This window comes from Pseudonaja textilis, chromosome 1, assembly GCF_049901715.1.
Source record: "Pseudonaja textilis isolate UNSWEBS1 chromosome 1, rPseTex1.2, whole genome shotgun sequence".
NCBI lineage: Eukaryota > Metazoa > Chordata > Lepidosauria > Squamata > Elapidae > Pseudonaja > Pseudonaja textilis.
In genome coordinates, this window is record NC_141990.1 from 297,630,858 (window position 1) to 297,658,471 (window position 27,614).

A 27,614-nucleotide genomic window follows, 5' to 3' on the forward strand; every position below is an offset into this window, starting at 1 on the left:
ATGTGCATTTATAATTCATTGGCAGTTTTGTTAAGGGATCTGGGGACTGTATGTTACAATTGGAGATTCAGTTTGTGCTCCTCTGTTAGATCAATTTCTGAGCAATTAAGGCACACTGAACTTGGTGAGACTTGATTTGAGTAGACAGGCAGAGAATGCATTTTTAATCCTACCTTTTAGTAGTTTTTCATGCTATCGTTCTGCTTGGTTGTATTTGCTGAATTTGGTGTATTCTCGGATTGATGACTTTGATGTGGAATGAAAAGCAGTGTAGAGACAGTTAAAAATAAATACATCTAATATTTAAAAAACAAGTTGAAAACAGCTGTCAGATTGGCAATTTGTAAGCCTAAAATTAAATGCTATCTTTAACTCATATACCTATAAAAGTCCATTTTCTTTTCATGTCATTTATCCTTTCTGTAGAATGACTAATTGTTATAATGTAATACATTTGATTTCAGCTAATCAGTGCTATCTTAACTTGATTTCTCAATGCTGAAGTACCTGAATTTTATCATTCCAAAGGTTATGTGGGGATTCTGTAAGGTAATGTGAACGTGGAAATGAAATCAAAATGTCCGTATGTGTGTGTGGGAGAAATAAAGATAGAGGGGCAGCAAGCATGTATAATATTAATTTTTTTCCTCCTTCTGTCTTGTTCTTTGTATTGAAAATCTGCTGGAAATCTCCCTGGGAATGCTCTTAATCACTGACAGGTAGGTTTGTGGTGCTAGTTTTTCAGCAGAAACTTTCTTCTTTTTCTTTTCTTTCCTGTGTCAAAAATCTTTTAAATATCTACTAAAAGGAAGAAGCCAAAGTATAAGAATTTTAATAACCTGCATGAAACTTCTTCCATCCACTAATCATGGATCATGTCAATGCAACTATGGAATATTCTTGATAGTAAAAGTTCTCATTTTGTCTGTATTGCGGTATTGAGATCATCAAGGGAAAAGTTCTACTTTTGGATTTTTTTCTGTTTTAATATCTTTTTGTAAGTTTATTTTTATCCTTTTATATTTATAACTATAGATAGTGCATACAAAAAGTATATACATCCTTCTTAAAATACCAGTTTTAAGACTTCTGGCAGGCGGTGCAGGGAAAAGAAATGGGCTCTGCTTCTTGGACCCAATCTTTCGTGTTTTGGAGGCTCTTTGGAGTCCTGCAGGACTCGGAAGGACACACGAAGAAAAGGGGAAGCCCCAGGGACAGCAAGGTGGAAAGTAACCACCCGTTGTAGGGGAAAGAAGCCCCTCAAATCCAAATATGAAAGTGACCTGTCATCTTGGCATGGTGGACTAGAGCCCGTGACAACCAATCAGCGATAAGGAAGGGAAGACCAGCGGATTGTGACATTGAAAAGGGACAGAGAAAATCCAGTACTTTAAAAAAGCGAAGTGCAGAGGGAAAAAAAGTAAGTCCTGAAATAGTCTGGTGGATTAAGGAGGCTCAAGAGGAGAGGGAGGAAAAACCCCGGAGACAGCAGCAGTGACTTGGAGGTGTGAGCAGTTACAAGAAGAAAGAACCCAGCCAGAAAAAGAGACTGAAAAGACGGATGCAAAGATAAACGGTGAGAAAATGATAAACTTTATGAACTGAATGAAAAGGGTGGAGAGACGAGAAAGGGTGATTGTGTGAAATCAGAGGATAAATGTTATTTGGTGTTGACTACTTTGTATCAATGGAGAGGAAGTGGATGCATAAGCAGAACAGCAGATTCACGAAATAAGTTAGAAGAGGAGACTGGAAGTGCTTGTGCGCAGTAAATTTGATTGAAAGACTGGAAAGATCGAATGAATAATATAGTAGCGCACAAAAGAGGAGAAAATTAAAAAGGACTTGGTGGAAAGGGAAAGCAAAGAAAAAAACTACAAGATAGAGTGACTGATGCAATCAATGGTGGACAGTGTTAAATGTAACTGAAGAAAGATAGTGTTAAAATATCAGATGTAACCTTCAAGATTTAACAGAAAGAATTGAAGTATGGTAATGCATTAATTGATACAAATAATAACAAAAAGAGATTGATTAATATATTGTGGTCACATTACATATGTGGATTTGATAGAAATTTCTTTTTTTCCTCTTTTCTTTATCCTCTTTTTGAATGCTGATTAATAAGTATAATTATAATATAAAAATTAATAGGAATAGAATATATTTTAAGGCTTTGATTTATGGATAAAAATGAATTGTTAACATAGATAAATTTGTTGGATTGACATTGAATAGAAATCTTAAAAGTGCTAAGTGATATATTCAGTTGTATATTAATTTAGGGTAGATTGATAATATTATAATACAATAGTTGGAGTAATCAGTATCATATTAATTGTAGTAATCTATAAAATAATAGGGAATAAAATTCTTACTTTATTCTTATTTTGATTATATTAACTAGGTTAAGCATTTATTTTTAAGATACTGTTAGAAAATATAACTATTGTTTCAAGAAAGAAATTATAGAATAAGAGTGTTAACAAACAATATTTTATAACTGAAAAAAGTAAGCATAGAAGAGTATTGATAAAGTAAGAAGAAAAAAGGGTTGAATAATTGAAACTGAGTATAATAACGTTAGAAAGCAAAGTAAAGTGAAAGATTAAATCAAACAAAAATTTATAGTGGGTGGTAGAGTGGAGAAATATATTGTGTATAAATTCTTAAAGATGATAACCATAACAACAACTCTAAGAGATGGAAAAAAGACCCTCTCAAACCCCGCTCTGACATCAGCATCATGCTCAGGCCAGAGGTCGATAGAAAGTACCGTATGCTTAGCGCAGAAAAACAGAGCAGTGCTTCCAACATGCAAATGATGCAGACGACCCTAATGGCAATTCAGGAAACTCTGGTAAAAATGCAAGAATCAATGAATAAAATCCATGAAGAGATGAATAACGAGATGGGAGAAACGAAAGGAGATATACACAAATTGGATAATAGAGTAAGTATCATCCAACAGGCAATAGAAAAAAATGAACATAGAATAAAAACGGTGGAAGACACAATGGAACAGGCTAAAAAGAAATTGGAAGAGATGGACCAGAGACTGATGACAATAGATAGAGATCTAGAGGAATCCATTATCCATTTAGAGATGGAATGATCGGCTTTTTACCTGCGTTTTCAAAATATCACGAAAAACAAAGAAGAGGACTTGAAAACGATAATGTCTGAATTATTAGCAGAAGTGACAAAAAGGAAGAAACAAGAAATTCAAAATGACATTGATATGATTTATAGGGTACATACAAATTGTGCTCGGCGCCACAAGCTCCCGAGGGAAGTCCACATCAGATTCACCAAAAAACAAGTAAGAGATGAGATCTTCAAAGCTACAAGGGAGGAATCTATATCATATAAAGGCAAGGAAGTCCTGACTTTGAAACCCCATTGTGGCTGGCAGGGTGCTGCAGGAGGACTCCGTCCCATCTCCCCCTGACCTGAGCTGGCCTGTGGACAACTGCAATGCTGATCTGGCCCTTGAAGAAATCCAGTTTGACACCCTGCCCTAGAATAATCCCAGATTCCCTGAGTTTTTTTTAATATATAGTATATTATTCTATCTTTGAAAACTCAGGATGCGTAAATAACTGTAACACTTCAAAGTGAATCTCCTTGCTGGAATGCTTGTTCTGAAAACAATAACAAGAAGTTATACATCTGGATTTCTAACAAATAACTAGCAGTTGCAATGATCTTGAAATACTGTATGTGATCTTATTAGGCTGTTTCTCAGAACCAAGGCTTAGCATTCAAATTTTAATTAGTAGATTCTGTCAATAAGTTTTTCAAAATACATTGTAGCCGTAATGATATGCTCAAATAGCCTGCTAGTGTTAGAGGCCATCAACTGTGATTGTTATGCAGTTGAGGTGTCAAGTATAGGCTTCAAGGGCTGCAATACAACATAGACAAGGGCTATGTTAGGAATATAACACAGGGCTGTGTTAGGAATAGCTAACAGCTATTTGGGTTGGAATTATATAAACCAGGATAGCCATTTAAATACTGTATCTTTAAGAAAATGCAAAAGTGTAATTGGGTGTGGTTTCCCAAACGGCCATAAGATGGAGCCAGGAACCTGGGTTGTCTTAGTCTTAGTTTCAGAAGAAGTCTCAGTGAGCCTCTGTTTCCTTCTGTTGGAGAATATTGCCGTTCCTGTATTGACTGTTATTCTTGGATTTAATGTAAGTCTGATAGTGAACTGTTTTTGACACTGGACTTTGTTATTTGGATTATCCCTGGACTGAAAACTGACTGATCTTACCTGTGAATGACTTTGGACTGCTTGTTTTGAACTTTGCTTAAACCTTTCTGGAAGTAAAACCTACATTTACTGTACAGTGTATCTGTGTGCTGTGTGTGTATTATTCAAATACTTCTCTCAAATACGTCTCCCTGTATGCGCTCATTCTCCTAACGGGGAATTACCTCAACAGGCTGCATACACATACATGTGTGTGCTTAAACAGCTTCTATGAAAGCTGCTAAAGTCTGGCGATACTTTTATATTTTTACATGTCCCCTGAATAAGAAACGAATGGCCTCAAAATCTTCCCCAACCTCTCGGCTCTTTCGTTTTATGAATGAAATCAGGTACTGTAAAAATGACTGCTATTGCAGAAGTTATGTTTTCAGGCTGGCAGATGGGAAATAATGCCTGAGGTAACTTTTTTGCTTTATTTTTTATAACATCATACTCCCAGCAGACTCCTGGTAGAGCACAGCATGAAAACAAAATTAAACACGTTTCTTCAGATCTAAAAATACTTTGTTACTGGCATCTCCCAACAGCAAGCTATATTAAGGTTTTCTTAACAACTCCATTTTCACTGTCTTTGGAGGTAAGGACCATCACTAAAAAGCATGGACTTTTAGCTCCATCCCCTGAATCTCTCACTTCATCCTCACATAGGAACTGTGAATTCTTTACTGCTTGTAACAGATAAGTCTTTAAGGTATCTGAATATCAAACCATGTAGGAGTTTATAGGTCAAAAACAATATTTTGAATTTTACCTGGAGGCCAATTGATACTTCAGGTAGATTTCTGCGGTTTACAAACTACTGTGGCCATAGTTAAATAAACTCTAAACCATAAGCAAACCACATCATGACTTACATTCAATAGTAGACAATCAATAGCAGATAAGCAATCAGGACGCTGTGAGTTCAATCCTAGGTAGAAGCTAATATTTGGAATAGACTCTCGTGCTCAAGCAGGGGATTGGACTAGATGACCTCCAAGGTCCCTTCCAACTCTGTTATTCTATGATAAGCAATATCCTAACCAATGAAGAAATCACATCCCAGCCAGATATTATATGTAATCTGTCAGTAAACTGTACATTCTCATGCACTAATGATGATATCTAGCCTAGTGCAGGTGGTTCTCACTTAACAGCCAGCAATTCTAATTGACACAGTTATTAAGTGAGACATGTGACTGCACTGGACTACCTCACTTAAGTGAATCATCCACGTGAGACATGTGACTGCACTGGACTACTACCTCACTTAAATGAATCATCCACAATCATTAAGAGAGACATTATGTGACCATGGCTAGATGGACCAGTCTCCATTGACTCTGTTTGTTGGAAGTCAGCTGTGAAGTACACAAATAGCAATGTGTGACTGAATGCTGCAAGAGTCATAAATATCTGAGGGTTGCAAAGCACTCAAATCTTGATGATCAAACCACAGGAATGCTGTGATAATCCTAAGTGTGAAGACTGGTCTCAAAGTAACCTTTTCAGTACTGTGGTACCTTCGAAAAGTTGCTAAACTGAGCAGTCATTAAGTAATGTCTGCCCGTAACAAAACAACCAGGCTCAAAGAATACCCACCCTCTAATAATGCAGTATATTAACTAGACCTACTGGATTTGTTTCTGGCAAATCATGAGTGGAATTGTACTTACTTTAAAGCTGCCATGATGAACATTTATATTTTAATGTTAAACATAAAATGAATCCATACGTGCACTGAATTGAAAGAACATAACATCAGTCTCTTATTTAGGATTATTGAAGAAAGTTTGTTATTATCTTGAACATATTTAAATATTAAAGATGATTAAACTTTAAAAAGAGACTTCTGGCAGTCCATTGAAGATGAAAACATGAATGAAAAAAAGGAACTATGTAAGTCGCTAAGATAAAAATCTAGCTAGTTAATCTTTGCAGATCTTTGATTCATTCTGCACTGGCGAGCCTGCCTTGGTGTCTTGAAATCTCTTGGTGGATTATCTAATATATTTGAATATTTAGGGACTTATAGTGTCTGCTACTATGCTGTACTGCAATTTATTTATTTATCACATTTAGAAACCATCCATCTCCCTCACTGAGGGACTCTGGGTAATGTACAAATAAAACATTAAAAACATAAAAACTAAATATGAAAAATTTAAAATAGAAGCAAGGGTGGTTAAAATTCAATATTGAACATTAATTAAAAGGCAAGGGAGAGGCTTCAGGAATTATACTGCTACACTCTTGAGTTCCTTACAATTCTCTAAAGAGTTAGGACAGTGAAACTCGAAAAATTAGGATATCGTGCAAAAGTTCATTTATTTCAGTAATGCAATTTAAAAGGTGAAACTAATATATGAGATAGACTCATTACATGCAAAGCAAGATAGTTCAAGCCATGATTTGTCATAATTGTGATGATTATGGCTTACAGCTCATGAAAACCCCAAATCCACAATCTCAGAAAATTAAAATATTACATGCAATCAATAAAACAAGGATTGTACATAGAACAGTATCAGACCTCTGAAAAGTATAAGCATGCATATGTACTCAGTACTTGGTTTGGGCCCCTTTTGCAGCAATTACTGCCTCAATGCGGCATGGCATGGCAGCTATCAGCCTGTAGCACTGCTGAGGTGTTATGGAAGACTAGGATGCTTCAATAGCAGCCTTCAGCTCTTCTGCATTGTTCGGTCTCATGTTTCTCATCTTTCTCTTGGCAATGCCCCATAGATTCTCTATGGGGTTCAGGTCAGGCGAGTTTGCTGGCCAATCAAGCACAGTAATCCCATGGTCATTGAACCAGGTTTTGGTGCTTTTGGCAGTGTGGGCAAGTGCCCAGTCCTGCTGGAAAATGAAGTCAGCATCCCCATAAAGCTCATCTGCAGAAGGAAGCATGAAGTGCTCCAAAATCTCCTGGTAGACGGCTGTGTTGACCCTGGACTTAATGAGGCACAGTGGACCAACACCAACAGATGACATGGCTCCCCTAATCAACACAGACTGTGGAAACTTCACACTGGACTTCAAGCATCTTGCAGTGTGTAACTCCATTCTTCCTCCAGACTCTGGGTCGTTGGTTTCCAAATGAGATGCAAAAGTTGCTCTCATCAGAAAAGAGGACTTTGGACCACTGAGCAACAGATCAGTTCTGTTTTTCTTTAGCCAGGGTAAGATGCTTCTGACATTATTTGTTGTTCAGGAGCGGCTTGACAAGAGGAGTACAACATTTGAAGCCCATGTCCAGGATCCGTCTGTGTGTGGTGGCTCTTGATGCACTGACTCCAGCCTCAGCCCACTCCTTGTGAAAGTCCCCAACACTTTTGAATGGCCTTTTCCTGACAATCCTCTCCAGGCTGCGGTCATCCCTGCTGCTTGTGCACCTTTTTCTTCCACACTTTTCCCTTCCACATCACTTTCTATTAATGTACTTCGATACAGCACTTTGGGAACATCCAACTTCTTTTGCAATTACCTTTTGAGGCTTTCCCTCCTTATGGAGGGTGTCAGTGATGGTTTTCTGCACAACTGTCAGGTCAGCAGTCTTTCCCATGATTGTGATTCCTACTGAACCTGACTGAAAGACCATTTAAAGGCTCAGGAACCCTTTGCAGGTGTTATGGCTTAATTAGCTGATTAGAGTGGGACACTTTGAGCCTAGAATATTGAACCTTTTCACAATATTCTAATTTTCTGAGATTGTGGATTTGGGGTTTTCATGATCTGTAAGCTATAATCATCTCAATTATGACACATTATGGCTTGAACTATCTTGCTTTGCATGTCATGAGTCTACCTCATATATTAGTTTCACCTTTTAAGTTGCATTACTGACATAAATGAACTTTTGCACGATATTCTAATTTTTCTAGTTTCACCTGTATAGTAAAGGGTAAGATATCAAACTGTATGATAATGGACTAGTGGTCAGGGACCATCTAGCTATTCATGTAAAAAATTACATAAATATTCCTCAAAGACATAGGTCAAAACTGTACGCTTCATGAGACAAGTTCTTTATTAAAGAATATTTCAATTTTCTTTTTGGTTTTGGAGAGAAATTATGGTTGGAATTAAAAAAAAAAATTCTTTGCTTATTGAAAGGACCTATTGTTTAAGAACAAAAACTTGGTATCATGTTCATTGAATCCCATTCATGTAAGCAGGTTTTGTTTGTGTTGTAGTCACATCTTTAATGTTAACGAAAGTTGGTTAGGCACAGCTTCATTGAAAATTTGAGCTCAAAATACAGTATTTTCAGGTAAGAAGTATGTCTAATTTTCTAGAGTAAAAAATTTCTTGATTATTTAATGATAGCTTAAGTGGTATTTTCAAATGTCTAGCAATCAAGGTCTTGTAGCAGACGAGTTGAATTATCCTTGGATCTATTCATGATCACATTAGGATGCTCTAAATGGAAATGTTGCCATATTGCTAGTTAATTAACAGAAATTACTAAATACTATGCTTACACTGTTGATGTTTCTTGCCTACTAGCTTCAATATTAATATATTTAACCCATTTCTATAATAACTGAGGTTAGATAAGTCAGTGTTAAACACAACAGGCTATAGATCTAGGATTGCGATAAATTACAACATAAGCATTCCTGAGTCAAATTAGTAAATTTAGGAAAAATAATACAATAGGCAATAACATTAAAAATAAATATAGTATTGTAATAAATTACAACATAGTTGTTAACCACTGGGAGTTCCTATAGAGCATGGTCGTGTATATATTTGATAAATATAATTACTTGATTTATATACTTCCATATTTTAGAATTAACAATAAAATACTGTAAGTATTGGTTAAAACTAGGATCATATTATCTTACTTTGGACATTATGCAAAGATCTAGTTCTTTGAAGAAAGCTCTATTGCTGGGAAAGGTGGAAGGAAAGAGAAAAAGGATAACCAGCATTTAAGTAAATGGCAACCAATAAGGAACCTGCTTTATTTTGAACCAGTTGGAATAATCTGCAAAGGTATTGGCATGTAAAACACATTGGAGTAGTCCAACTATTATGGTAATAAGACATGAGCCAGTATAGGAAGATCCTCCATTTCCTTGATGGATCATCTGAGATTGGGCATAACCCTCTTGGCCATCATCTTCACCTGCCCATTCAAACAGTAGCCTCAAATTCAGGAGGATTCCCAAGTTACAGACCAGTAGCCACATGTAGAAGTAATTAAAAGAGGTGAGAGGACTGAATGCTGGGCAGCAATTGCTAGGCCAAACTCTTCTCTCCCCCACTACCAATTGGAACAGCTGATTGAGGAAGAAGCCTATTTCCAATTCCCAACCCTCATAACAGGATATTGCGGCTGATGCCATCAGAGGTTGCTACCAACCTAATAAACCAGGCAGGAGCTACCTGCCAGATTGCTGGTCAGTTTCCCAAGTTCCCTCTGGAATCTGTTCTGATCCATCAGGCATCTAGGGCAGGTTTTTCTAATAAATCTCACTGTCATGTGCAGATCCTTCATGGCAACCAGTCTTATATAGACTAGGAAGTGATCTCTATCCAGAATGCAGCATGACCCCCTCAGAAATGAAAACAAGAGCCAACATTTGTCTGCCTGCAAGATTCAGGCCAGAGATTACCTGGGACAGCCCATGACTGCTGTGGAGGTCACAGTCTTACCTTCTACAACCTAGCAATGAGGACATGGAAGTTTAAACTACCCAACTCTAAAAGTGAGGGATTAAGTCAGCTATCTTGTAAAGAAATTGATTGCAGCATTAAAGTGACCAATATACCAGAAGGATACTCAGCTTATCTCAGTGTTCCAGTTAAATATGCAGATATTCACAACCTATTACTTTTGTGTGAGATTAATCTGATTTGGTTACTTTTCTGATATAGAATTCTTTATGTTAGCTACAAATAAGTTGCCTGTTTACTCGAAAATACAGCACTGTGAGCTTAAACTTTCAGTGAAATCCAACCTTTTCAGTTATCTGTAGCTTACGCATGCAAAATATACAATAGCTGGAATTAAAACGTTGTAGACATTATAGCAGATGGGTCATAACCTAAAACTGAAACAGAAATTATAAAATGACTATTAACTTTTGTCATTTTTTCTTTATTAACAGAATAATTTTAACTAAAAACATACTAATTTATTTATATAAAGGATTTTAAAAAGTAATCAGCATATTTCTTAGAAAGATAAAGTAAGTTTATATTTATAAAAAAAGCATTTGGAAATGGATGGCAATATTACACATAATACAGAAGGGAAGAAAGATCCAATTTGTAAAATGCCTGGGAATTCGAGTGAAGGATAATCTAAATGAGCAAATAAACACTAGCTAGGGTTTTGAAATATTGCTAATGATATTTAAATGTAACTTGTAAAGAGATTTGGCTAATAAAGTTTGGTAAAGTAGAGAAATAGGACATTGGATTTGGGGTTTTTTCCTCTTCTGAATAGAATTTAGAATGAGAATTCTGACTAGAATAGGTTCCCCTGCTTTTCAATATTATTTTTAAATAGGAAAAAAATCTGCTGCAGCTGGGACTTAAACATGCTACTTTATGACTATGGTGTGCCATGATCTCCGGATTACCTGCTTTAGATACTTTACAAGTTGTTTTGAATGCATCAGATATTTAGGTAGCTGCCTTTCAGTTGACAAATAGGTCATTGAGTGTTTCAAAAGCTGGTTCAAGCAATGACAAGCTTTACTGAGGAGAGAAATGTGCCTTCTTTCCTATAGGGATTATCTCTGCTAGCAGCCATTAGTTCATTTTTCTTACTGTTTGCTTTGTTCTCCCTGGGTGGATTTAAGACACAGATAGGAAAAGTATACGGTTATGTGTATAGTCTACAAATGCGGAGTGATGATGATTGTCTCTTGACATGTCTTCAGTGAAAGTTCTAAATATCTTGCAAAGTCAGAGGGACAATCAATTTAGTGCAAATAAGGGCTGTAGTGTCAGTACTTCCCTGGTGATATTTCTGCAATAACTCTCGGTTTCTGAAAATCCCTGTCATGAATACTTCTTAAGAAGCTGAAATTAAAATATTTGTTAACCCTGATAGCTGCTGTTGTCTCTTGGACAAAAACTGTATTGTTTGATCTGTCAGGATTTAAAGATGGAGGGGTGAATTATTCTGTGATGCAGGCTCGACTATTTTTCAGCTGTTTTTCTCTACTTTTTTAATTATTGAAAACCATTTCCTGGCATGTACTTTATGGTGTTATAGCCTTATTAAAAAGGCAGATAGTGAGAGAAATAAAGCACATTCTGATGGTGTTAAAATTACTTTGAGGGTGGTTGTTAGAGCAACTGGTTCACTATCTCCCAGCATGAAAACTGTAATTCCAGATAGCTTGATGAGTAGTGTTATAGCCAATACTGTTAATGAAAAAATGTAATGCAGGGAGTGATAGTGCTCATTCTACAAGCTGTTTACCATTTTAATAATCGTAGAATATAGTGCATGTGTGAGATCCTAAATGAACATTTGCTAAATCTACCAAATTATTTTGGAAAGTCTATGTAAGTACAATAGAAATGTAAAGTATTTTGTTAACTGTAAGCCATATCCAACCCAGCCTTTAAAATGAGAGGGTTAAAAAATCCTTTCATATTATTGTAGTTGGTTGTACAGTCAGTCAGATGTTTAGACAGGTGTTGTCATTTTTATCCACCTATTGAGCCCTTCCCACGGGTTTGGGATAGGAAGCAGGGGTGGGTTTCTGCCAGTTCTGTCAACCTCTGTAGAACCGGTAGCACTGAAGAGCAGCAGACATAAAACCGGTTCTATGTCTGCTGATGTGTTTGCCCACCCACCCACCTGGGCTCTTACCTGATCTTTATTTCCTGATTTTTCAACTTCAGCTGCTGAACAAGCTACAGCTGCAGTTAAAAAAACAAGAAAAGAGGGCTATTTCAAAGGCTGCTTCTCTGCAGGCAGCTGCTGATGACGATTTACAGGCGCGCGGCTCACAGCCTGCAGGGAAGCTCGTAAATCCCGAACCGGTAGTTAACCCTGTCATATCCCACCCCTGATAGGAAGTTGTTGCTTAATAGCATTAAAGCTATCACAGGTAAGCTGTTCCAAGTAAAGTTGCCTTTTGCAAATGACTGATGATGATTTTTTTTCAATTCCGATGGTGTTCAAACTACAATTCCTGTAGTTTTGGATTGCACCCATGATATTTGTTACTGTTCATACTATTTTTGGTTTTTTTTTTGTTTTTTTGCTACAGTCATCCTATTTGTATTTGCAGGTATTTGTATTTTGTGATTTTCTCCAGTTCTTTCGCTCCCTTTCTGCTATCAACATCCACCATCCAGACTTTTTTGTCTTTCTTATTAACAGTTGTTAAGTATGGGATATTATGTGGCAGTTGTTTTCTGTTTGAATTCTATGTTCTGGTCATAAACACTTTGCCTTCCCGTGTCTCCTTTCTATTCTTCACTTGATCTTTCTTGTAGGCCACTTTAGCCTCTTTGATATTCAGTAAGTCTTCATTTAGCTGATGTAACTTCCGTGTATTTTCTTCACTGTCCTTCAGATATTCAAAGTCAATCCAGAATCAAAGTCAGTCCAGATAGCCTCACAAGATTATACCCTGGGAACTCTCTTCGACTTACCTAGTTGGAGTCGTATTACAAACAAAACAACTTTATTCACCAGGGAGCTACAGGCCTGCAGATGATTCTGTGGCCCAACCTTACCCCTCAACAGGGAAGAGTTTTTGATACTTAGGGTAGCTGTTCCCTAAAGCTAGAATAACTTTAGGGTACAATATTCCATAGCAGAATTCAACATTGTGAAATAAAGTATTTAAATTCAGTTTGGAACATTTATTGTTAAACAGGTTGAATTTTCCTTAGTTTTTCCATTTATCCTGCCTGTACACTGAATGCTAATATTTATGTCTTTCTCTATTATAATTAAGGAGAATGCTATATTTCTTCCTTGAATTGTTAAGTACAATGAGGAAAAGGAAACAAATTACAGCCCTCAATTTACAACAGTTCATTTAGTGACCATTCTAAGTTACAACAGCACTGAAAAAAGTGATGTATGTCCGTTTTTCACACTTATGACCATTGCAGCATTCCCACGGTCACATGATCAAAATTCAGATGTTGGCAACTGGTTCATATTTATGACGGTTGCAGTGTTCTAGGGTCATGTGATCACCTTTTGTAACTTTCTGACAAAGTCAAGGAGGAAGCCAACTGCAGTGATTCTCTTAACAACCATGGCAAGAAAAGTCAACAAATGTCTCACTTAGCAACAGGACTGTTGGGCTCAATTGATTGTAAGTCGAGGACTTCCTGTAATTAGCATTCAGTTTTCTCACCAACTCTGAATTGAAGTTGTTGGAATTGGTGTTTTTAGATTTAGAGAAATGTATTAGTTATTAGGATAATATTTGAAGCACGTTTATAAATACTGCTTGGGAGCTTTCTAGCTGTCCAGATTTCCAGCTGTCAACATGATCAGAAAGCAAACATAACTCTGGTAATGTGTACTAGCATTGTGATTAGGCAACTATGGTGCATTCTGCAGGACTAGGCTGAAACTGTGGAGCTATCTACAAGTCTTGGAACTCACGCAGCAATAATCAAACTAAATATAGACAAGAGGAAGGAGTAGCAGCTAAATCTTTTTTTTTTAAACCAGCTAGCATCAAACCTCAAATATACTCTCATGTAGCTCAAAGTGCAGTTTTAGAATAAGACTAATCACAATGTTTCCAGGGAAGGCGCATCCCAGAACTAGGCACATATTGTTGTGATCTTGTCAGTACAAATTATCAATATTGCAGTATATAGTTTCTCAGTGTAGGCCTGCCTTCTTTTTTTAAAAAAATAAATGCATGAATATTTTGATAAAAAACAAAAATATTTAAGAAATATAAGATATTTCTCTTATATAGCAGGGCTAAATAAGCTACATAGGGGACAATGCCAGAAAAGCACTAGGACAGAGTTTTCCAGGATGTTTATCAAAGGTACACTTTAAACTTTTTTGTATAAAACACACTGATTTTTGTATTAGAGGTTTGGTTTCATATCAGATATGACCGGATTTGTTTTAGTAGAAATTAAAATACAAAAATTCTGTCAGAGCTAAATCTTCAGTGGAGTAGGTAATATTTTAATAGTAATTTTTAATAAAAGTTTTAGTTGTAAAAGGAAAAGATAACGCAAACTAAAAAAGGCAAATGAAAAAGGTGCAAAAAAGAAAAGAAAAAGAACTGTAAGAAAACAACTGCCCATTCTCATCATGACAAGTTTAAACAATTTCATAATCTCTTCATCTTTTTACATTACCAAATATAAATCTCTTCATCCCATAACTCATCTCATAACTTTAAGCAAATACAATAAGTAATATCTTCTCCAATCCAAGTGTCAGCAAAAAGTCCAAACAGAGCCTAAATTAACATTAATTAACATATATACAACTTAATATTCTGCACCTCAACTTTTAGCTGTAAGCAAAACTACATTGAAAAGGCATAAAATCGTCCCAATAACTTAGTGCAAACAAAAAACTGAAGTTTGACATGACAAAGAAGGATCATTTCCCCTTTATAAAAAAAACAAACCAACCCTTTAAGGGAAAAAGTTTAAACCCCATGTTAACTGTAAGCAAACCCAATATAGAACCCATTCCATTCCAAATGCCAAGAGTTTTGAAGAGAATCATCCCAAATAACAACATATCCCATTCCAATTATCATTAGACTAACAATCCAGAAGCAAGCAATACCCCAATCAAGGAACTTTCAAACAAGCTAACAATAAACAACAATCCAGTCAAGGAACCATCAAGATCACTTTCACCAATACTGAAAGGGAAAGCCGCTAATAAAGTAAGGGGACACCCCATTGCCTATTAGCACTGATGGAGTACTCATCTCTAATGATCTAAGTGCTAGAGCCCACTGTAACTACATAGCCAAAAAGGCATAAGAGTTGTTAACCTAATCCTACAGAGCTTTTTTTCTGGTAATATCACACTATTAACACGAGGATACAAAACATTTCCTAGACCAATACTTGAATACAGCTCATCAGTCTGGAACCCACATTAGGTATCTGATATTAATACAGTTGAGAAAGTCCAGAAATATTTCACAAGAAGAGTTCTCTACTCTTCTAATCATTGCAGAATACCTTATGCCGCCAGACTTGAAATTCTAGACCTAGAAAACCTAGAACTACGCTGCCTTCGGTCCGATCTAAGTATAGTATATAAAATTATATATTGCAATGCCCTACCTGTCAATGAATACTTCAGTTTCAACCACAACAATACAAGAGCACACAATAGATACAAACTCAAAATAAACCGCACCAAACTTGATTGCAGGAAATACGACTTCAGCAACAGAGTGGTCAATGTCTGGAATACTCTACCTGACTCTGTAGATTCTTCTCCAAATCCCAAAACCTTTAACCTTAGACTGTCTACTATTGACCTCACTCCTTTCCTAAGAGGTCTGTAGGGGGTGTGCATAAGTGCACCAACGTGCCTACTGTCCCTGTCTTGTTGTTTCTTTTTATTTTTCTTATATGTATCCATTTCATGTATTCATAACTTTGTTTATACTTATACCTGTGACAAAATAAATAGAATAAAAATAAATGTTGTTACCTAGTTTGGTAAAGAAACAGCTGCAAGAAAACTACCAAGCTCAGAGAGAACCAAGGAATCGACATATCCCATCCAAATAAACATTCCATATCTCAACTCTTAGTTACAAAGAAACCCACATTTAGCAAAATATAAAGTAACCCCAATCCACTTTAATGAGATGCTTGTTTGCTTCTTCCAAAGACAGAGAAAATGTGCTGCTTGGAGTTTGTTAGGGACCTTGTCTATTCATAGTTGATCATTTAAACATCAGAGAGGAGCTTCTTAGTAATTTACAACCTGTCTTTTCCATTTTCCTCAAGCAGCTGTTTTCTGAAAAGGGGGTGCCCTCTCACAATGCACCTGGATATGATTTACTCTTTATTAGTCTAGTGAAATGTGACAGGCTCACCCAGTCTTTCTAAAAGTATTATTTCCAAGAGTGTGTTACCGCTTCTCTGCAAATAAGATGAAATGAACTATATTGATAGTAGGACTAACTCAAATATATTCTCAGAGACTGCATTGTAATTCATTGCTCTACAGAGCATTTTGTTTTTGAGGACTAATAAAAATACTGTTAAATGAAGGCATGTCGGTTAACATGCCAAACATGAAGTTACCGTGTGGTAATGAGCTCCTATTGTGGTTACACTGAATCAATAGACTTCAATCAACCAAGGCCTATTTGAATATTTATTTCTTGCCCAATGTAGTATTTTTGGATTATACAAATACTATGAACGTATGTTTTTTGACATAAGGCTTGCTTCTGAAATTAGTTTTTAACCAAGTGCTTTGACTCCACTCCCGACAACTATAGAAATTGCTTTAAAATAATAATGCAAGAATGTTGCAATCATTATGATCCATATCAACTCATATCTATTTGGATATTAATTTATTGGTAGTTCTAATTCTGAAGATTAAAGTTGCCTGAAAAATTAATTATACTGTGCAGCCTGAAAGCTAAATAACTAAAAGTTTTAAAGCAAACTAAATTACTAAAAAGTTTTAAAGCAAAATAGATGATAATAATCGAGAATGTTATTTTCATCATTTTTATTGCCACAGGATATTAGCATTAATACAAAAAAGGAAATCAATATAATGTCTCATAAAGAGACCCTCGTACTAGCCTTTTAACAGGATATTACTTTTCTGATAAATTTTGTAGATACATTTCTTATTAAAATGATGAATACAAAGCTGATAGCTTTTGATTAATGAAAGATCTTGATTATCCTGAAACCAAAAATATAATTATAGGTTGTAATTCCTAATGTCTAGTCAAATTTTGTGGAAATTAAATCTAATTTTCCTTGGCTATTAAAACAATTATCCTTGTTTTCTTGTATTAATCATTTCGGCCTTTGCCAAGCTAACCATCTCCAAATTTGTGGAGCCAACTCCACAAAATGTCTGAGATTATGAGATACATTGTTCGTTATATTTGGAAAACATTGGATTTTTTTGTTAAGCCAATATAGAAATGTGTCTTCTATGGCAGATTGGCTTCATGGGAATATGCCCTACTCTTTCAAGCATTTTGTTTGCAAATAAGAAAAAGTGTTAGATGTCGACTTCAAAGCGTACGTATTGTATTCTTTATACTTACTGAAATATTTCAGTATTTCAATGCTTTGGAATTTTGTATCAATATGTGTCAGTACAGTACAGTAGACTTTCTCTAAGCAACACATGTAAGTGAATGTCCCCATTTTAGACAATTATTTTTAACTTAAAAATGCTAGAAACAGAAATGTTAAAAAAAATCTCTCACTTGCAGCAGATTAGAAAAGAAGGAATGAATGAACATGTTTACAGTTTTACTGAAGATGCTGAAGGCAATAATTCATATACCTCTTTTAATGCAGATTAATCTATGGTCAAATATTTATTAATTTAAAAAGATCTGTGCATTGTAGTATTCTGCACTAAATGTAACATATTTGGAAGTTCTATTCAATTTTTTCCTTCTATTCAGTCATGTCTGATTCCTGGAGACTGCCTGGACAAGTCCCTGCATTTTTCTTGGCAAAGTTTTTCAGAACTGGTTCACCATTGCCCCCTTCCTAGACCGGAAAGAAAGTGACTAGTACAAGATCACCCAGCTGGCTTTGTGCTTAAGACGGGACTAGAACTCACAGTCTCCTGGTTCCTACTATGTCTTAGCCACTGCACCAAACTAGCACTCTTGTTCAAATTATCTCATTTTATCATGTACTTTTACATGTAATTTTACATGTAATTTTAAAAAGTTATATAAATAAATGTTATTTTCTGATGACATTCTGGTTACTCATTGAAAATAGTTCAGCAGAAATCAGTACTACTTCCTGCTGACCCTAAAATAAGTTATTGGTTATTTTATATTTTTAAAGAAAATATCTATCTATATATCTATATTTCAGGTTTGGGATGCTGTGGATGAAGGACGCTGTTTGAAATCATACTTTATCCATACTGGTGCTGTCCGAGCTATTCAGTGGTCTCCCTGTGGAAGAAATGCACTGAGTGGAGGCTTTGATTTTATGCTTCATTTAACAGATATTGAAACAGGTATTCATACCCTTAAGTAGACAGCACTACAATGTGATTAATAAATAAAAAAAATACTTTTATATTATTTGGGGTTTGGAAACAGAATGCCATTTTCTTACTAACTGGAATGTTCTGCTAATTAAAAAAAACAAATGCAATTTTGGTAAGATATTTTGAGAAGTTATTTTCTCTTGGCTAAATTATTGATAAAACCTTTTATTTCCACGGACAAGGAGTTTTTGATGTGAATAAGCATTCTGTTACGTAAAACTGTTTTATACATTGTAGCTGCAACATGTTTAAGAAGTTGTGATTCTGGTTTAAAATTAAGAAGTTCAGATGTTCAGTCCTATAGCCAGCTCTTCATTTTCTTTGGGAAAACCACAAGACTGCTGGCTGCTCTGCGTAATAGTATAGCTGTGTTTTTCAACCTTGGCAACCTGGCTGGATTTCCTCTGGCTGGATGGCTGGATTTCCTCTCCCTCATATTTTAATATTGAAAAATGCTATGGTAGAGGCTTATAGAGGTGATGGGTAAAACAAAGGAACCAGAGTCAAGTTAGTTACACAAAGGGAACCAGAAATGCAGTGATACAGAAAATGAGGCAGAACAGGGTAGGGAACAAAACACCAAGGTAACATAGAGGAAAATATAACAATACTTGAAATACCTTTAAAGACACAAGGAATGAAGAATAAATTAAATACAGGTAATCCTTGACTTACAATTTTTAATTTGTAAAATAAACTTACAACTTTCAATTCAATGTGTGGAGTGTGAAGGATGTATGTTTGTGTTTGTTTTCATGATCATGATGTGCACTGAAGATGGTGTTTGATTTTATTGTATAAGGTGCAATGACAATAAAGTAAACTAAACTGAACTAAACTATAGCCAGAGAAGAGATGAAAGAAGCAGAGGAATCAAGATATACAGTAAGAAAGCCAAGATAAAGCAGCATGAAATGCGATGATTGGAAGGCAGTGGAGATAGAAGGAAAAGACTGGAGGATTTGGGGTGTGTAAGGCAGATTGTCGCTCACACCAGATACTCCATTGGGCTGTACCTGTTCCACTTCAACCATATTGTGGTTAAGCAAGATATTAACACATTATCTCTATCATAATGCTTCATTGTGTGTAAAACTCTTAAAGAACCCGAGAAAGCCTTTGACCTAGATGTTGAGAACAAGCAAGAAAATTAGATTTTGTGCTTCTTGTAACAGGTTCTCCTTTTAAATTCCACAGAGTGTTGAAGCTTTGGCTTTCAAAACCATGTTAAAATTTTTTGTTGGTGGTGGTGGTGTTTGACCAACCTTTACAAAAATGTGCTGTTACATGTTGGAGGACTCAATATTTAATTGCTACACCTGTATGTATGTTTGTGTGTGGGTGTGCATGAATACACACAACATAAATATCATGAATAGTTTACTGGGAGACTCCCCATCCTCCTTTTCTTGTTTATCGTTAATGTGCATTTCTCACAAAGATGTCACTAATGCTTTCAGCAAAATCTAGCTTGTTACCAGAAATCAATCTGGGTGCATTCTCACTTGAAAAATATGAAGCCAGCTGTTCAGATTAGAACTTAATTACAGTTCATTCACCTGTCTTCATTATTCTCCATCAGCACATAGCTTATTTCATTACTGATTAATTTCATTTAGATATATTTTAGTCACAAGTTTATGGCTAATTTTTTTCCTAGAATATACTTTTTTTAAAAACAAATTTTATTAATTTTCAAAGAGAGTACACAGACAAACAAAACATAAGACATAAGAACATAGAACATCTTTTCTAAAACCTGCTTAACAAAACAAATAAGACATCTCATTTAAGTACAACATAGTTCTAAATTATCACGTTTCCACACACAATTTAATATGCATCTTATATATTCAACTTCGTATCTTATTACTGTTTTCCAACTTCTCACTGTTTCTTCCTTTATTTCTGTTCAATTTTATTCATTAAACTTATACTTTCATGTATTTCATATTACTATATTTCATATTATTACTATTTCATATGTTCTTATCCAACATCATTACTCCTCAATAAACAAACATAAACTAACAAAACACATAACATAAAGACATAAAACTTCTTTTTAGAAAGCGGCTTAACCCCGGGTTATAACTTTTTGTACAGACATAAATCAAATTCATGCTCACCTTATATGCTATTTCATATCTTATTTAAAATTCTATATTTTCCATATATCTTCTCCCCTCTTTTCACTCTCTTAATTCTATTTTATTTATTTAATCTCACTTTAAATCATTATACTTGTATCTTTTGTCTGTTCTTTTTCAATTATCCATTTATCTTTCTCTTTAACACAAACTTTTTCCTGTAGTGACTGGTTGAAGTATGACACCTTTCTATTTTCCCCCCAAATTTAACACTTAAAATAGTACATAGTTTCTATTCTGATTCTGCTTAGTACATTCTACATAACATTTTAAAATATAAAACATAATAAGCTTATAATATAGTAAAAACAATGTTTCATAACAAATTAATTAATTAAACTCTATTATTAAATCTTAGATATTTTACACATAGATATTAGATATTATTAAATCTTAGATATTTTACACATTCCCTACAATATTCTATTAACACATATAATATTCCAGTTTTCTAACTCTATTTCAAATACGAATACTACGATACAAACTTGTGTACTTTTGCAGAATCTCTTTTTAAATTGTATTTTACCCTTTGTCTCTAAAAAAACCCTGTTTTTTAACATCTTGTTTTAAGCCTTTATAACTTCTTTTTCCTTTTCCCCTTCCTTTCTTGTAGAATCTAGCCTTTTTACCCCCTCCCCCACCTCTCAATCTCCACCCTTTTAGTCTCCCCTCTCTGTTGTATTCCTCTTTTCTGTTACTTTCTGACATTATATCGATTTTTCACCTTATTTTTCCCTTTCTTGGTTGTTTTTTTTAGATTTTGAATTCTCCATTTTCTTTCCCCCCTTTCCCTTTTCTTCATCAACTGAAATAGTTTGTCCATTAAAGATGGCTTCTTCTTCTTCATCCCAGCCTTCTGATTGCTGTATTTCCTGATAGGCAGAAATTTCTAAGAAGTGAAAAACAGATCCAGAAGAGCCCTTGCCTTCTTGTTCCTCTTCTTTAAGCTTTTTAAATTCCATTTTCACTTCTTCCATCGATAATGCCATTGTAAGATATATATATTTATTTTTATTTTATTTTTTAAAACAATCCAAGTGTTTTAAGACTTTCAAAAAATAGTTTACAAAAGTCCCAAAGTCATCAAGCAATCCAAATCAACACAAACTGTTTCATGTAGCACTTTCTTCTTTTAATACTTTCTCTTCCTGGGGTAGAGGTCAATTACACAGTTCCAAAATGATTTTTTAAAAGTCTTATTGCAGTTTAATCTCTAATCTTATAAACTCCAGGCAGTCTCCTCCAGCAGAATTTTAATATAAATCATTTACCTCACCCTTCCCACTTATAGCAGAAAAAAATTGATTTTTAAATATCAATGTTCAGAAATCTTTGATGTCCCCTTGGCTTTAATTTTCAAAATTAGTTACCTTCTGTTGCCAAAGCGGGTGTTTCTGATTTCCATTGCTATCTCCGTAGGGAAGGAGAGTGAAGAAAAAAAAACAACTTTCACTTTCACTTTCATCCGCAGCTTTTTACAATCTTCTTGGGAATCAATGTATCCATTAGAGAGCTAGATTTCCAGGGTGTTCAGGTGTTACTTACTGTCCCGGTTCAGCCAAAGACTTTCACTTTCTCCACTTCCTCCTGCACAAAACTTGTCCGGCTGAGAGGTTCTTTATGGCGGCCATTGCTGACTGCCGCTCCACCGCCTTTGGCAAAGGGAGTTTAGCCGGCTGAAGAAGTGGGTTGCGATGCCCCCAGACCCCTGTCTGGATCTCCCCTGTCTTCCGTTATTCCGTTAGGATAACTATAGCCTCCAAATCCAGCTGGATCGGAGGCACTCCAGCAGCGAGCCCAGCAGGGATTGCGCACAAACATGAATTCCTGCCGCCGCCAAAGCCTGACAAACCGGAACGCCTCACATCCCTCTGCTTTTTAAAGACAGTTTTCACTAACCTAGCACTATATAGAAATGCAGGTTGGTGATTGTGAAAGTGCAACACTTTTGGAGATAACTTGGCTGACTTATGACCCTGTGTTATATGGAAGGTATAGCAGCCCAACTTTTCTATGCTTTGGGGAATTGCAATCGATCTCTGTTTCTTTAATACCTTACCAGTAATTTGGAAACGAGTACCTACCATGCTTAAAGCAGGAATGTGATTCTCAATGACCCAGTAGAGATAATTGAGTTCCTGAAGAGCAAATTGGCATCAGATGAAGTACAGATAGGTGGTGGTTAAGGACAGGTGAATGCCTAAGATAGCAGTATTGAGTCATAGGGCCATTTACCACAAGGCATTTTGGAAGACATTTTACTAAGTGTTTTTGAAGACAGGTCCTCATGTTGTTCTCACCTCACTGCTGAAACAGTGATATTATTTTCCCCATATGGACAATGTAGGACACCAATTTGCTCATTTCTTATTTGCCTGGCAAGCCTGCAGCAGAAGTGCTTGCCCCATCCTCCTGTGTATTGCACCTCCACAGCAAGTTTGGCTTTTGGTGCAAGAAAGACTGGATTCTGTTGTTTTTCTGTTTACACTGGTCTATCATGCTCTCAGGAGATCTATCACCCAGGAATTGGTTTGTGTGGGTGTTACTTGTGTGCTGTGGAATACACAAAATAGAAATGGGCAAGATATAGTCATGCATACATCAATATGAAATGGAAGTGGGAGAAGGAAGAGCTTTTTGCATGACCAAAAACTATTCTCAGAGGAAATTAGCTTCAGAAGTGTAAAAGGAAAGTAAGATCTAATAGTGTTGAAAGCCGTCTGACTCAGAATTCTCTACTTTGAATTTCAACTCAGCCCTCCCAATCTCTTAAGAAGGCTTTGGGGAATGGAGGTTGGTTGATCGAAATGTATCAGTCTTCTCATACTCTGACAAAACTGTTTTCAATACTTCTGTCAGAAGAAACACATAGTAAATAATCAGATACTACATTTAAATAAATAATAGTTAAAAATTGAGCCTCCAAATCACCCTACCATATATTCAGGAGAACAATTGATTGCTGGTTTTCCCATTGGTAGATGATGCTGGGCAGAAGACAAAAGATTGGTGGGGGGATCCTCCAACTGTCCTGAAACTACCCCTTATTAAGCTTGGGAAGGCCAGCCACACTGTGCAGCCTCCTCAGTGAAAGATATGAGAGGTACGGTTGAATGTTGATATGAGAGGTAGGGTTGAATGTTGATATGAATGTTGAGCCCAACTTAAGAATGAAGGGGAAAGTTCATTAGTGTGACCATGGGGAATGGCCAATAGAAATACAGAGCTGAGAGGAGTTACCATCAAATTAATCCTTCCTTAGTGTAAGAATCCAATTATTCCTTGTAGATGGCTCTCAGGACTTCATATTAACACATCCAGAGGGGAGAAATCACCAGTGCTCTCGAGTGATTGATCTTGTATCAAATTGTTCTTATTTTTACAAAGTGTTTTTAAAGTTCAATGAAAACCTGTCCTGCCATAATTGAAAACCATTATTTCATATTGAAAACCATTATTTCTTCTACTTTGAGACAGTAGAGACAGTCACACACCTTATGATATTATTTTGAGCACTTCAAGAGTGCTGTCACATTCCTCCTCAGTTGTTCTTCTCAAAGATGTACAGACCAAGCTATCCTCACTTCTCATAAGTGCAGGGTCAAAGTCAGGAAGAGACCATAGTCCAAAGCAGCTCTGTAAACCAAGAATGTTGGAAGGTATCTTTGAAGTCATGTAGTTCAACTCTTAATTATTCTAATCAGTATTGCACAATGAGAATCAGTTGATAGTGCTCAGGCAGGCTGGCACTACAGCTTTGAAGAGGCTTTTGAACCAAGAACCTAGTCCTCTAAGTTTGTCAAAGTGTCAGAGCCCTCATGATTCAAGGAGGTGAGGTGGCACGCTTTCTACCGTGGCTTTCCAATCTGAACAATTAGTCTTTAGTAGTCCTTTATGGATGAGACGTGGCTAAACTATTAATCTAGTTCCAAGTTTTAGTCGTAAACTGCTCACAAAGTTGACAGGAAAATAGGCACATAGAGAAACACACACACAATAACACAAATATACAGGGGTGCGATTCAACCGGTGTAACAACTGGTTCGGTGAGTTCGAGCATTTACAAAAACCAATCAACTCCATCAAATAAAATATAGGTAGCCCTTGGTTGCTTAGTTATGACCAACCAGAAAAATGGAACTTAAAATCCAGATTTGATATTTCGATGATCCTGTGACCCAACTTTCAGGCGCCTAGCACATTTACAGTCCTTTGCAGCATTCCACAGCTCCACAGTTACTGTGCTTTATGCTTGCTTCTGCATTTCAGCAAAACTGCATCCATAACAAAGATTATGGAGTTTGTTTAACAACTGTGGTGTTTGTTTAATTACTGCCCCCGCAAAAGATCATAGAATTTGGTTTGTCACGTGACTGACCTGTTTTATAACTGTTATGACATATGACCACACAGGCTTGTGTGACCTTTTTTGCTCCTTTTATTCAGAAGCTCAGGGTAGTCATTCCTTTTTTAGTTCTCCTTACAACTCCCTTGGGAGAGAGCTTGGCCTGTGAGAATTTGGCTGGCCCGGAGTAATTCAATGAATTTTGGTGGTTGAGATTTAACTAGAGCCTAAGTCTTTTTTACTCCTGGTCCTGCAGCTTAACACTACACCAAACTTGCTTTCCCTGCTTCTATTGTTTATCTTAGTAATCCTGCAAAATGCACAGCCTTCTATTTGGCTCTTCGTCACTTTTTTTAGAGTAGATTCTTAGCCACGCTGCATTGGCTCAAAGAAATGGACGATCACCCCACTAAGTCCTACAACCAAATTTGTTAAATTGATTTATTTTTTATCCCCCTTCCCCCAGAAAACAATTGATAAAGATGGTTCTGTCTCAGAAACTGGTTTCCATCACTCCCCAAGTGTCCTGATGGAATCAAGACATAAATTGAGGTCTCCCAATCCTTGTTCAGTATTCTATAGCAGTTTATTCTAGCTAGGCCATCCAGCTAAGATTCAATATATATCCCATCATCCTTATCACGTGTGCTAAGCAAATCCCTCCATATAGACAGATACATCTATACTATACAGAGGCAGCCAAGAAGAGCATTTGAAGCAGCTGCACAAGTCCTGCAAACAATTCAACTTGCTTAAAGATTAGAAAGAAGTGATTCATATACACTCTGTATACCTTACAGCAGTGGCCCCCAACCTTTTTTGTGCCGCGGCCCGGTACCGGCATCACAAAATAATCCACGGCCCGGTACCGGCATCAGCACGCATGACAAGGCAGGGCGAGCGACCAGCCAGCCAGCCATCCCCCGCTTCTCCCCACCACCTTCAACTCTTCCTTTGTACCTTTGTCGATGGGCTTCGCTTCAGGATGGCTGCTCGGCTCGCCTTGCCTTGAGTGCTGAAAGAATCCTTGCGCCTTAGTTTCGTTCGAAGCCACCACCCCCCTTCGATGAAACTAAGGCGCGAGGATTCCTTCAGGACCCAAACGCCGCTTTGCAACCAGAAAAGCTCACCCGGAAGCACTTTCTCGTCAAACAAGATGGCGGCGCCCAGCAAGCCGGCGGCCCGGTAGGAAATGTTCCACGGACTGGTAGCAGTCCGCGGCCCAGTGGTTGGGGACCCCTGCCATACAGGATCCTTTTTAACTGCCTGGGCAGCCCTGTTAATAAGGACAGTAGCAATCTTATACCTCTGGAGGCCACCAAAAGGGAATATCTGCTCAAGCCAATGCTAACTTTTTGTTCTATATGTTGCATCATGATGATAGAAAACTATAATGGCAAACAAACCCAATTCAATGCTAAACAGATTATTATGTGAAGCAATTCTTTTTTCTGAGATAACTGGCTATAATTTTGCATAAATCTTAGTTTCTTTTGCCCTGGAGTATAATATTAATCTCATTGTGTCATTTTTGGAGTGTGTTGTAACTGATATTGGATATTAAAACATAGCCACATCTAAGATCCCAATTTTGTGTTTAAATTTGAAATTTATATATTGTAGCATTTACATAATAGTGAACATTTTAATTAAACTGCCAGCACTCTGTCACAAATAAAACAATAAAGTTGCACCTGCAGATTGCTGGGTGGGGTGAAGATAATCATGTTATTTGCATGCTATGAGTGCAGTGTGGTCCATTAGCAAACTAAAATACTACTCTGGTATGATGTAAAGCACTTTATTTGATGGATGGGAAATTGCCTAACACTACAGTTACTTTAATGTTCGTGAATTAAATATAATTTAAATTCTTATCTCCATAAATACATTGCTCTAGTTTTCATGGGAAAATTAGGTTATTTAAAATAGTCTGCTTGATTCTGCATTTTTCCTCCATCATCATTCAGGTGTCACGTGAGATTGGAAGATGCAAATATTGAAATGAGTAAAATTATCTTACGTTATCTAAACATTAAAACACTCTCTTTCCTCCCCAATTGTAATTCTTTGACTTCTGAGTGGATACTAAGTAATCTCCTGAAGTACCGAAGAAGTAGAACCAAAAAAAATTGGAGCTAATATATACATCTGAATTTATGGCTACCACTGAAAGAGCATTTTGAAAAGTATAACTAAGTAATAGCTTTTCTTTGAGAAGAATGACTGTCAGGGAGGAAATAGATGGTTTATAGAAGAAAAGCCAATTTGGAAAACTCAAGAAAGAGTTAGCCTTCCTGCTTCCTTATCTTTGACTTGAATGGAGTGCAACATCATCCCCAGATAAACCTGATTTCTTGAATTCAACTGTAACATCTAGCTAGGATCAAAATAATTTAGGATTTATAAGCAAACAATTAAACCATGCTTTTAGATTTTCAGTATGTAAACTGAGGAGAAATGTAATAGTTGCTCAATGTACCCTCTTCTAAAAAGAAAAAAAAAATCTATAAATTGACAGTTAGAATTTGAAGTTCACTTGAGAAGCTAGATGTTTTAATAATGCAAATCTATTGACTTTGCACTGAAAACATATGTAATTGCCAGGATAGTGAACAAGTG

The 27,614-nt window shown here is 36.3% G+C and overlaps 1 protein-coding gene across 1 annotated transcript in view; it reads left to right on the forward strand.

Annotated features, from left to right (window-relative positions):
• The window catches only part of WDR25 (WD repeat domain 25), a 68,570-nt gene that overhangs the window by 12,551 nt on the left and 28,405 nt on the right, over positions 1-27,614 (forward strand). The window contains exon 3 of the mRNA XM_087922197.1: positions 18,314-18,461. Coding sequence (XP_087778323.1) covers positions 18,314-18,461 — 148 coding nt within the window. The remainder of the gene's footprint in view (positions 1-18,313; positions 18,462-27,614) is intronic.